Source organism: Staurois parvus, unplaced genomic scaffold, assembly GCF_062004578.1.
Source record: "Staurois parvus isolate SC_StPar_1 unplaced genomic scaffold, SC_StPar_1.0 ptg000012l, whole genome shotgun sequence".
Classification (NCBI taxonomy): Eukaryota; Metazoa; Chordata; class Amphibia; order Anura; family Ranidae; genus Staurois; species Staurois parvus.
Window position 1 is genome coordinate 6410498 of NW_028317808.1, and position 13115 is coordinate 6423612.

The following is a 13115-nucleotide window of genomic DNA, read 5'->3' on the forward strand; positions in this document are numbered from 1 at the left end:
ACTTATATACTGTACTTGTTTTGATAATGGTCATAAAAAAGAATTTCCATTGTTTTTACAGAGTTGAATACTCCAAATTTGGCTTATGCCTCCTAGTGTTCTATAAATGGTAGAACACCAGCTCATAGAAACACCAGTAGCCAATGTCAATAAAGGAACAAAAACTGGTAGCCAACAGAGAACACACATATATCACCCAGTTTGGAACAAATTGTCATGTAAAAAATATACACCCCACAAAATTGTTGACTCTTTCCACATATTTAAACAGGCAAACATTAGATCTTAATTCAAACAGATAAAGGTATTATACTGGAATATAAACTCATGGAAGTGCTATTTGCCCAACATGTATTCCACAAAATCAACAGACAAAATTTGTACTGTGGAAATGAAAACACATCTTTGTCCTCAGTTTGTGCTATTGCCCCTTTTAGCAGAAATTACTTTATGTGGGTGAAATGCATACACTGCCTTCTGGTCTCTGATATCTACACTGAAATTCTGAAAACTCAGCCATGCAATAATCTTTCAGTTGCAGAATGCTTGTGGATTTGCTTGCATGAACTGACTGTTTCAATTCCCCCTAACATTTTAAAGGGATCCTAATCAAGGTTTTGACTAGGACAGTCAATAACCCTTTATGTCTTTTTTAACCATTTATTAGGAAATGTGGTAGTGTGCTTTGGGCTATTATAGTGCTGAAAGATCAAATTTCAATTTAAGGGATATTAAAGGCTAGACTTTTATGTTTTAAAAAATAACAACTATGTTATACTTAACTGCTCTGTGCAATGGTTTTGCACAGAACAGTACCGATTCCCTTTTTTTTTTTTTTACCGAGGGGGGTGGGTTTACTGTGCCTTTTTATATATACTGGGAGTCCTCCTGGCTCTTGGTCCTCTGCCTTATCTACTGGGGCCGTGACCTGAGAATGCCTAATTTCTATTTTGCTGATATGTTTGTGTACATGTTTACATTTTCTTTATATTCTATGGTGTCATGTTATGCACTTTTTAAGGTACTGTACTTGACTTTGTCTTTTTGCTTGTTATGTTCCCCCCCCCCTTTTTTTTTCTCTTTTTTGCTCGCTTCCCTTTTTTCCTTCCCCTTCTCCCTTTCTTCCCCTCCCCATGAAGGTTTTTTTTTAATTATGTTGTTGTTTATGACGCACCCATATGCCCGGTGGTAGAGTCACCCCCTATGTGTGTCCTTACAGTTGGGACGCAATTTCCACTGATTGTGGTTTCGTTACTCTATCTTATAGTGTATACTTTCTTCTTCTGTCTCATTTTTTGTCTGTTTTTTTTCTTTCTTTTCTCACAGATCCGGGGCAGCCTGGGGTAAGGTTGCATTTGAGGATTGGACCATTATCCCTAGCGTACTTTGGCAGCTGAATTCCCTTGACTCAATATGGCTTTAAAACCTTTGAAGATTTTTTCTCAAAATATCCATGGTTTTAATTATCCGACCAAGCGTTCTAAAGTGTTCCATCATCTTAAGTCCCAAGACGTGGACCTAGTCTGTCTGCAGGAGACAAGGTTTTCTCAATCCTCTGAGCCGCGTTACCTCTCTCACCATTATCCAACCTTTTTCTCTGCTTCGGCCCTTGAGAAGCATAGGGGCGTGGTGATTGCTTTTAGACGCAATCTGCTGTTTACTTGTAATTTGGAAATAGCTGATCCCATCAGTAGGTATTTGCTCCTCCGGGGTACCCTTTGGGACCAGGAGGTGACCCTGGTGGGTTATTATGCGCCAAATAGGTTTCAACACAAATTTTTTTCTCTCTTGTTGAAGGTGATTTCGCACCATCAATGTGATATTCTCTTATTGCTGTGTGATTCAAATGTTACTTTTAATTCCTATGTCGATCGCCATTACCCGACGGGAGGGACCCCTAGCCATAACCTTTCTCAGGAATCTAAATTGCGTGATACTCTACAAGCTTATGGTTTGGTTGATGTATGGCGAGAAATGCATCCTACGTCGCGGGAATACACTTTTTATTCGGCCCCACACCTGAGCTTTTGTAGAATAGATCACGTTTTCATTTCCTTCCAACATTTATCTTTAATTCAAAAGATTGTCATCTCGACTTCACCCTGGTCTGATCATGACCCATTGATCTTTTAACTGTGTCTTTCTGGTATGGCTCGGCCCTCTTTTCTGTGGAGAATCAATGAATCCCTGCTCACCACTCAGGTTTCTTGCTCCCAGGTTCTTTCGCACATTCAATCCTATTTTACGGACAATGTGGGCTCTGTATCCTCGGCCGTCACTCTGTGGGAGGATCACAAAGCCACCATTAGGGGGTCACTTGATTCAGATTGCCTCGTCCAGGAAACAGGCCAGAGAGAAGAGGATGTTGGAATTGACCTCGAAATTGGCTTTGGTAGACGCTACTTGGAAAGCCTGCCCGACTACAGCTCAAGATGTGGTGGCTGCTGAATTTAATCTTCTTTCCACTACACGAGCTGAGAAGGCTTTAAGCTGGGCCGGACATAGGTTTTTATACATGCGCCAATAAACCGGGGCCAAAGTTGGCCAAAAAGCTTAATTCGCCAGGTTACATGCATAAACCTGTACAACTCCGAATGAGGGGCGGTGGCCTTACCTCGGACCCTGTGAAGATTACTCATAGATTTGTGGATTTTTTGTCCTCTCTTTACCAAAAACCGAACAGTTTTGTCGTTGAACATGCTGATAGTTTTTTTGCTGAGCTGCATCTACCCTCTTTATCCATTGCAGCCCGTGATACCCTGAATGCGGATATCTCTGAATTTGAACTTTATCAAGCCATCAAATCTTTGAAGGCCTCCAAGGTTCCAGGCCCAGATGGGTTTTCTGGGCTCTACTATAAAAAATTTGCCACCGTTCTGGTTCCTCACTTGACGGCCTTTTTCAATTCTTTGAAGCAGGGTTCCCGGCTTTCTTTGGAGTCTCTTCAGGCGCATATTACTATGATCCCTAAGAAATCTGAAGATGCCTTTGAACCACAAGCTTTTAGACAAATTTCGCTGTTAAATGTGGACTTGAAGATTCTGGGAAAGGTTCTGAGCAGCCGAATTAATAAGTATCTACTCTCACTTATTCATCGAGATCAGGTTGGCTTCGTTCCAGGACGACAAGCTGCTGATAACATCCGTAAAGTCATCCATCTCATTCATATTTTGCATCGCCGCAGGATACCGGGGTTCCTTTTATCCCTGGACATTTATAATTTGTTCGATTTGCTTTCTTGGGAGTACTTGACATATAAGCTGTCTAGATGGGGGTTTGGTGACGCATTTCTGGCTTGGATCTCAGCTTTATACTCGTCCCCCTCGGCCTCTGTTAAATATGCAGGTTTCTTTTTCTCCTCTTTTCCTATTTTCAGGGGCACGAGACAGGGATGCCCATTATCACCTGCTCTTTTTGTTCTCGCCCTTGAACCTCTAGCTGCAGCCATTCGAAATCACCCGGATATTTCTGGTGTCCCCTATGCCAGCACTCAATACAAGGCCAACTTTTATGCAGATGATGCTCTTTTGGTTTTAACCAATCCTCTTATCACTCTCCCCAATCTCCAGGTCATATTGGACTGTTTTTTGACTATATCTGGCCTTAACATCAATTTGTCTAAAACCACGGCATTGAATATTACGCTCCCTGCCGACCTGGCTGAACGGTTGCAGACACAATTTCCCTACCATTGGGCATCCCATTCTCTGGCTTATCTTGGTGTTACACTTACTCCCTCCTACTCTGCCTTATTTTCGGCTAATTATTACCCCTTACTGCGCTCTGTTACTTCCCTGCTTCATTCTTGGCAGTTTCTTTCTTTATCTTGGATTGGCTGGATAAATGCTGTCAAGATGACTATCTTGTCGAAGATTTTGTACTTTTTCCGCACTCTCCCTATTCAGGTCCCTGCGTCTTTTCTTCATGTACTGCAAAGCTGGATTCTCCATTTCATTTGGGCTCATAAACGTCCCAGAGTGCCTAGAGCCACTCTGTATACTCATAGATTACAGGGAGGTTTGGGAGTTCCACATATTTCTAGATACTACTTGGTGGCTCAGATTTCCCAGCTATCTATGCTTCTTGCCAAGACAGATATCACATTATGGGTACTCCTGGAATTACCCAACTGTGCTCTGCTTTCTTTAACTGCATTGCTTTGGCTCCCGCCTAAAATGCACCCTCCGGATTTGAGCCCTATCATGCTTTACAGTTTACGAACCTGGGATTCTGTTAAATATTTGGGTAATTTGATATCATCATTTCTATCTCTTTTGCTGATTACACATAATCCTCTATTTCCACCAGGCCTAGAACATCCCCCTTCTTTCTCTTGGTGCACCTCCCATGGCTTAGTCATTGTACATGATTTTATGAGTGCTCGTATGTTTTCATCATGGGAATCTCTTTGAGAGGCAAGGGGGGTCCCGCCACGGGAATATTATCAGTATTTGCAGTTGCACCACTGGGTCTTATCCCTCCGTTTTACCTCTACATATCCTTACCGCAAAACACCCTTTGAACACGTCTGAACACGTCTGTCAGCATTCCCCAGGTCCCCTGGTCTCATTTCTGTAATTTATGCCTCCCTTAACAGTAGGTCCTCCTCATCACCCCTGTCTTATGTCTCTCATTGGGAGCGAGATCTGGGTGTCTCGATTGTGGCGGAGGATTGGCGTAAGCCCTGGGGGATGGTGGCGAAATGTTCATTGAATACAGTCATTCTTGAGGCAGCCTATAAAGTTCTCCTGCGGTGGTACTGGGTCCCGGGTCAGACTGCTCACTTTAATCTGACTGGCGGAGATAGGTGTTTCCGGAACTGTGGTCTACGCGGGGACGGCCTGCACATTTGGTGGTCCCACTTTTGGTGGTCACCTGCACATTTGGTGGTCACCTGTCCCACTGAGCTCCTCCTGTCCCACTGCCCCTCACCTGTCCCACTGTGCTCCTCCTGTCCCACTGCCCCTCACCTGTCCCACTGCCCACCACCTATCCTTCTGCGCTCCACCTGTCCCACTGCGCTCCTCCTGTCCCACTGCCCCTCACCTGTCCCACTGCCCCCCACCTATCCTTCTGCGCTCCTCCAGTCCCACTGTCCCTCACCTGTCCCACTGCCCCTCACCTATCCTTCTGCGCTCCTCCTGTCCCTCTGTGTTCCTTCTCCTGTCGCACTGCCCCTCACCAGTCCCACTGCACTCCTCCTGTCCCACTGCCCCTCACCTGTCCCTTTGCGCTCCTCCTGTCCCGCTGCCCCGCACCTATCTTTCTACGCTCCTCCTGTCCCACTGCCCCTCACCTGTCCTTCTGCACTTCTCCTGTCCCGCTGCCCCAATCCTGTTCCATGCCCCCCGTCACGCTGCCCCCTACCTGTCCCTCTTCGCTCCTCCTGTCCAGCTGCCTCGATACTGTCCCATGCCCCCTGTCACGCTGCCCCCCACCTGTCCCACTGCCTCTCAGCTATCCTTCTGTGCTTCTCCTGTCCCGCTGCGCATCTCCTGTCTCACTGCCCTGATCCTGTCCCATGCCTCCCCGTCACGCTGCCACCTACCTGTCCCTCTGCGCTCCTCCTGTCCCACTGCCCCTCACTTGTCCCACTGCGCTCCTCCTGTCCCACTACCCCTCACTTGTCCCAGGGGCGTGTTTGCCACGAGGCAAACAAGGCGTTTGCCTAGGGCGGCACTTTTCAGGGGGGCGGCACGGCGATGTAAGTATAATTGGTGTCAGTGGGAGTAATAGTGCCCTATCATTAGTGTCAGTGTGGGAAGAATAGTGCCCCCTCATTGGTGTCACTGAAACCAATGAGGGAGCACTTTTCCTCCCACTGACACCAATGATGGGGCACTATTCCACTGACACCAATGATGGGGCACTATGCCTCTGGGCCTCCCACTGACACCAATGATGGGGCACTATTCCTCCCACTGACACCAATTATGGGAAACTATTCCTCCCACTGATACCAATGATGGGGCACTTCCTTCCACTGATACCAATGATGGGGCACTATTCCTCCCCCTGACACCAATGATGGGGCACGATTCCAACCACTGACACCAATGATGGGGCACTTCCTCCCACTGACACCAAAGATGGGGCACTATTCCTTCCACTGACACCAATGATGGGGCACTATTCCTCCCACTGACACTAATGATGGGGCACTTCCTTCCACTGATACCAATGATGGGGCACTATTCCTCCCCCTGACACCAATGATGGGGCACGATTCCTCCCACTGACACCAATGATCGGGCACTATTCCTCACACACTGACACTAATGATGGGGCACCATCATTGGTGTCAGTGTGAGGAATAGTGCCCCATCATTGGTGTCAGTGGGAGGAATCGTGCCCCATCATTGGTGTCAGTGGGAGGAATCGTGCCCCATCATTGGTGTCAGGGGAAGGAATAGTGCCCCATCATTGGTATCAGTGGAAGGAAGTGCCCCATCATTGGTGTCAGTGGGAGGAATAGTGCCCCATCATTAGTGCCAGTGGGAGGAATCGTACCCCATCATTGGTGTCAGTGGGAGGGATAGCACCCCAATTGGTGTAAATGGGTGGTGCTTTAATAGGAAGAGGTGGAGCCTAAAGAGGAAGGGGTGGAGTTTGCAGATGAAAGAGTGGGACAAGTTTAGATGCGGGGGGGTGCCTGATTTTAGTCTTGCCTAGGGCAGCACAAAACCGAAATACACCACTGGGTGTAGTGGTGGCTCCATAATAAAACAGCAGCTATTCTATCACTTCCAAAGCCCCTAGGAGTTAGGCAAGCACTAGAGGTGCAACCCTCCAGTGATATTAGCATCTCTTCTTCTAAATGTTGGTTGACAGTTTAGTTTCTCCCCGTTTTTATGCTCCAGATCAAATCTCTTCCCAGTGTAAAGTGCTCAACTTGAGCCTCTGCAGCAATCCTTCCATCTAGGCTTTCTTTTTGATTATTCAGTCTTAGTTTAAAAGATGATTCATGGCATTTCTACCATTTACAATTTAAGTAAAGGTAATGCATGACAGCGGTCCCTAGTGAACTGCTTTATGTCTTTGTTCTTCACTTCTGCTTCAAAGAACTAATACATTTCAAAAGTGCATTCGTCCTGTAAGGATGGTCATTTTGATAAGTGTAAGTTTATCATAAACATAAATATAAACATTAATACACAGTATTAACAACACAATGAGCTTCAATAATCAGAAGTGAACACACACACCTCTATGACTCCATTTTCAAGTTCTGGTGGCTGACCACAGGATACTGGATGGCAAGTTGGCAAACGACCACTCCATTCTCCAGAGGCTTGACAGGTTCGTTTCTTTTCCCCTTTTATGTAATATCCTTTGTTACAGCTGTAGGCTACTACAGCATCGAAGCTGTAATTGTTTCCAATGACATAACCATTTTTCATCCTAGGTGGTTCTCCACAGCGGACAGGTATACAATGAATAGTGGATGGTGATGGGTTCCATTCTCCACCTCGCAGGCACTCAATTTTGCCTGTTGTGTTTAATACAAAGCCTTCCATGCATTTATAACTCACTGTTGTACCAGATACAAACTTTGCTTTGCTGATAGATTCTAGAATACCATATGGAACCTCCAAGGGCTTTTCACAGAAATCAGCTATGCAATGGGGTATTACTTTACCATCAGGTGGTACCCACTTTCCTTGTGCATTGCAAAGCATTTTACTGTTATCACCCATACTGTACCCGTCATAGCAGTAATAATATGCAGTATCTCCATACAGACGATGTGCACTGTCTGAGGAAGCATAGTTCACATTTGGGGGCTCATCACATGATACAGCCATGCATTGTGGAATGTTATTGCCCCATTTTCCAGTAGACAGGCAGCTTATAGTTTCTGGACCAAATAAAGTGTACCTGTATAAATAAATGAAACAACAGTTATTATGCTGCATGAAACTGATATCTAAGACACTTTTAAAAATCCCTTACAGGTTCAGACTCTGAAAAGCTTTATGTATTGATCCTAGACAGGAACGTTTACATAAAAAACAATTTCTAGTAAATCATGATTTTCCTACCCTTCTTTGCAAGTGTAGGTCACTAGATTTCCAAACATGAAGTCTTTTCCTTTGGAGATAGCATCTTTAACAACTGGAGGAAGTCCACAGGATAAAAGCTTGCAGTTTGGAGCATCATTACTCCATTTCCCTAAAGATTCACACACCAGAGTTGATGGACCCTGAAGGCTAAGAAAAAATTATGTTAATTAAATCAAAACAAGGAAAGTTGAGGAAATCAGGGGCTTCAGCTGAAAAAATGTTTTTATACTGCCTTGTTCAAATTCTTTGCTTTAGAAACCATTCAATTCCATTGGCACACTTGGGAACATTCTTCCAAACTTTGCCCCCAATATCAGCAATGAAGCCTTTCACAAACTGTTTCAGAATTTTCTGTATAACAATGACTTATTCCACAGTGCTTTTCATATGTAACTAGGTTTTCTGTTATTAACGTTTGTAGGACGTTTGATGACTGTAATGTGAGAGTTAAATTAAGCAGTTCCCTTTTTGCCACAAGATGGGGGTGATGTGCACACTGCCCTTCCTGAACTGCTTGGAGAGCAGAGAGAATGCTGGGAACTGTATTTTCTGGCTAGAGTTCCGATTGGATTTTTCAACAGTCCAAGGATGGAGCTACAAGATGCAGACAGAGTATCTACAGGGAGAGGATTGCTCCTGTCTGTCAAAGGAACAGAAGCACAGCTGCATTTCCAACTAGTTTTCATTCACAGCTAATCTGACCCTACCTGTTCCTGGCCTGTCAGCTGTCTGAGGGAGGCACAGCCACATCCCCAACTGCCACTCAGAGCTGGCCTGCACACCACACTGCTGGCCTGATCCCATCTACTCCTGTCTATCAGTTGCCAAACAGGAAGGGTACCATCTTTTCTCCCTGGTGATCTGGCCAGTAACACACCTCCTGGCTGAAGTAGCACAGAGGGCACAGCAGACAGCAGCATTGTCAGCTTGGAAGAAGAGTGGTATTAAATGTACTAGCAGATTTAAAAACACTAACAATCTGAAGCCAAACTCCAGCTAACACTTTATATTCAGTTGCAGAAAACATTTTAGGTTTTACATAAATAAATATAACTGATCATTGTAAGCACCCTGTAAGTGTTGAATGGTTAGTCCCATCCCTGTAGACCGATACATCTGGAAGAGCGCTTGTTCTTTAAAAAAATAACAGACTTACTGGCTGGATCACCGCATGAAAATAGGAGAAAGAAAGCATAAAATAGAAAACTAATGCAGGCATCACATATAAGAAGTAATAAGCTGTAATATATTAAATGTTTGCTTTTGGGATACTGCTTTAAGGAATATATTTGTAATGTTTTCTTCATGCATTTTATCTTGTGTATTACCTGTATCCTGTGTCACACTTATATGATGCAGTTGACTGAAATGTTAAGCCACTTATGGTAACATTTCCGAAAGCTATTTCCTTTGGTTTAGGGCATTTGACTGATTCACAGGATGGTGCTCCATGACTCCAGGAACCATCAGCAAGGCACGTACTCTCTTCATGACCAGTTAGGATGTAGCCATCATTGCATCTGTATAGTGTAAGATACAAGTGCTAGTCACATTTGTTGGAATATACCAATGATTTAGACAACACATTTCAACAGATAAAGTCCCACCTCTTCCTAAATCCTACATTTTTCTTTGTGCTGTTGTGGATATCAAATTTCAAGATATATGCTATAAAGAAGCAGTTTACCTGAATATAACTTTTTTTCCATAAGTGAAATTGGAGCCCAAAATGCTGCCATGTTCTGGAACTGGCGTTTGATCACAGGACACAGCTATATAAATGAATACAAGCAAAAATGTGAACCAAAGGGTTTCATAAGGAATAGAAATGTACATGCAATACGTATGGCCCTGGCTGACACAGAAAAAAAGACTGCCTATGAAAAAAAATAAAAATAGCACTGACTACTTCTAACAGCTAGAAAAACACTAAGACTGTATGATTCATAGATGTGAAGATCCAGGAAAAGTGACCAGCAGCACACATAAATTGTATCCATAGGGAAATTTAGAGGATATGTGAGGGATAAGAATAAAGGGAATTTTTTACAAATATTTTATTGCTTTTTTCACATTTACAAACAAAACAAAGAAATTGTTCTGTGACATAGTGTAGGATAGTTAAATTATATGTCTCCAGAGATGCTTCTACTGAACGAACAGAACAGAAAGAAGGAGTTGCAACTTCAGAAGTGTAAGATAAAAGAAACTGAATACAAAAACAGAAAAGTGAATGTACTGTATGTCTGCCAGCTATTGTTCATCATCATCATATACAGATGAGATAAGTAGTCAGAGATGTCCCAGCTTTCCATCCCGTATTCCTTCTGCACACCATTTTGAGTATAGGAAGGGTTTGACTAAGGTGTCAACTATTCGATCACTGCAAACTTGTAATATAAAAAGTTTCTATTTATTAAATAATTTGTCAATATGCTTGTCCTCCTCAATGCATGTTTTAAGATGCTCTGGATATCTAAAATTTGGCCCGTTATTGTGGGTGGTATAGGCCACTTGGCCATTAATTTTCTCTTGGCTAAACGAAAACCATGTGAATCCACTGGATTGTATGTTTTGGAGGTGTGGCAGAGGAGACCAGTAACCAAACAGACATATACATCGACTCTTAGGTAATGTGGTAAAATCAAATGCATTAAGAAATAATTTCCCAGAATTGTGAGACACTGATGTAGTCCCATAGGTCATGTGTTAATTTGCCACCCTCCAATTCACATTTGGGGCAACAGATTGGGAGTCTCAATTTTATGAAAAAAAATTGAATGAGTAATATTCTCTATGCATTAACTGAAATTAGGTTTCCCTCCATGGTTCATAAAGGAGATTTTTAATGTCTCTCTCTCTCTTTCTCTATATATATATATAATTTAGAAAAAAATATATCTTTATTTAGGATTTTATAAAATACATAATTATATAAGATATATAATATACATACATAAGTTTTGTTATTGCTAACAGCATTATCATCATGTGAACTTCTCCTTTAGCGTTTTGAACTTTTCCTTTAGCATTATAAACACTCTTTCATGTAAGTCAGCAGAGTGGCAGACTTTATCTTGCAGACTTTATCAATGTTTTGATTGCAAGGTGGTGGCTATATGTTACATTTTTATCACACCCAGTCTTTTCATCAGACCATATGGGAGTATACAGAACCATATGAGGATAAACTTAACCCATGGGAAGAATGCAGGAGACCAGGGGCGTATATGCCATGAGGCAAACAAGGATTTTGCCTAAACATGGCTGCAGTGGAGGCAGAATAACAGCAGGAGATGGAATCCACAAGAGGCAGCCCAGAGGATGTCATTCTGTGAGCTGTCCCGGTGAGTGCAGGAATTGAGGAGGAAGCGAAAGGCTGTGGGCTGCTGGAGGGTGTCCATTTGTCCTGCTGGAGGGTGTCCAATTGTCCTGCTGGAGGGTGTCCAATTGTCCTGCTGGAGGGTGTCCAATTGTCCTGTTGGTGGGTGTCTGATTGCCCTGCTGGAGGGTCTCTAATTGTCTGGGAGGGGGGGGGGCAATTTTTGGGTTGCCTAGGGCAGCAAAAAAATGAAATACAACACTGCAGGTGACACAGAACCCAGTGGACCATATTCCTCCAGGAAGATTGTCAGATTATTTCCAAGATATCATATTGATAATACAGAGAAGTGTTATTGGGTCAAACTGATCCAATAATGTAGAGCAGAAGTCTCCAAACTTTCTTAACAAAGGGCTGGTTTACTCTCCTTCAGACTTTAGGGGGGTCGGGTTGTGGCCGGTGGGGGTAGAAAATATCCTGGATTCAGTGGGAATAAACAAAAACTCGGACTTTGTTGGAGGAATGTTGCCCTGTTATTGGTGTCAGTGGGAGGAATAGTGCCCCATCATTGGTGTCAGTGGGAGGCATAGTGCCCCATCATTGGTATCAATGGGAGGAAGAGTGTCCCATCATTGGTGTCAGTGGGAGGCATAGTGCCCCATCATTGGTATCAATGGGAGGAAGACTGTCTCATCATTGGTGTCAGTGGGAGGAATAGTGCCCCATCATTGGTATCAGTGGAGGAACAGTGCTCCATCATTGGTATCAGAGGGAGGAATAGTGCCTCAAGGGCTGGATAAAGGATAGCAAAGGGCAGGATTTGGCTCGTGGGCCACAGTTTGGAGACCCCTGATGTACAGGATGCATATTTCCCTGTTCCATGTTTGTTACTAATACACTCATTGGCCACTCTGTTAGGTACACCTGTTCAATTGCTTGGTAACACAAATTGCTAACCAGCCAAACACATGACAGCAACTCAATGCCTTTAGGCATATAGGCGTGGTGAAGACAACTTGCTGAAGTTCAAACCGAGCATCAGAATGGGGAGAAAGGGGATATAAGTGACTTTGAATGTGGCATGGTTGTTGGTGCCATACGGGCTGGGCTGACTATTTCTAAAACTGCTGATCTACCAGGATTTTCACGCACAACAATTTCTAGGGTTTACAGAGAATGGTCCAAAAAAAGAGAAAATATACAGCGAGCGGCAGTTGTGTAGACAAAAATGCCTCGTTGATGTCAGAGATCAGAGGAGAATGGGTAGACTGGTTACTGCGGCATTCAGATGGTAGGGTCAGAATCTGGTGTAAACAACATGAAAGCATGGATCCATCCTGCCTTGTATCAATGGTTCAGGCCGGTGGTAGTGGTGTAATGGTGTGGGTGATATTTTCTTGGCACTAACAAGGTGTACCTAATAAAGTGGCCTGTGAGTGTATAATGTACTGTATGTCCTTAATTGTGCTTAAAGGTTGTAAACTGGATCAGCCACAAGAGGTCAGTACTGTCAAGATTTATCCAGGAGGGCCCAAACAAATGTCCCCAAGTCACAGGAGGGGAAGGAAGGTAAACCTCAACTTCCACCGCTTGTGACTGATCCAGTTTACAACCTATATTAGTGACAAGCATGGAATAGGAAGTATCCATCCTCTACATTATTGGATCCATTTGGCCCTAACACTTTTACTGGGGGGAATTCTCAGCACCTGTGGTAGTGAGCCCTTGTT

At 43.7% G+C, this 13115-nt stretch overlaps 1 protein-coding gene across 1 annotated transcript in view; it reads right to left on the minus strand.

The window, feature by feature from the left end:
- Nucleotides 1-13115, minus strand: part of SVEP1 (sushi, von Willebrand factor type A, EGF and pentraxin domain containing 1) — a 476820-nt gene that overhangs the window by 85682 nt on the left and 378023 nt on the right. The window contains exons 34-37 of the mRNA XM_089674706.1: nt 9751-9835; nt 9392-9583; nt 8043-8210; nt 7206-7878 (exon numbers count right to left, since the gene is read on the minus strand). Coding sequence (XP_089530832.1) covers nt 7206-7878; nt 8043-8210; nt 9392-9583; nt 9751-9835 — 1118 coding nt within the window. The remainder of the gene's footprint in view (nt 1-7205; nt 7879-8042; nt 8211-9391; nt 9584-9750; nt 9836-13115) is intronic.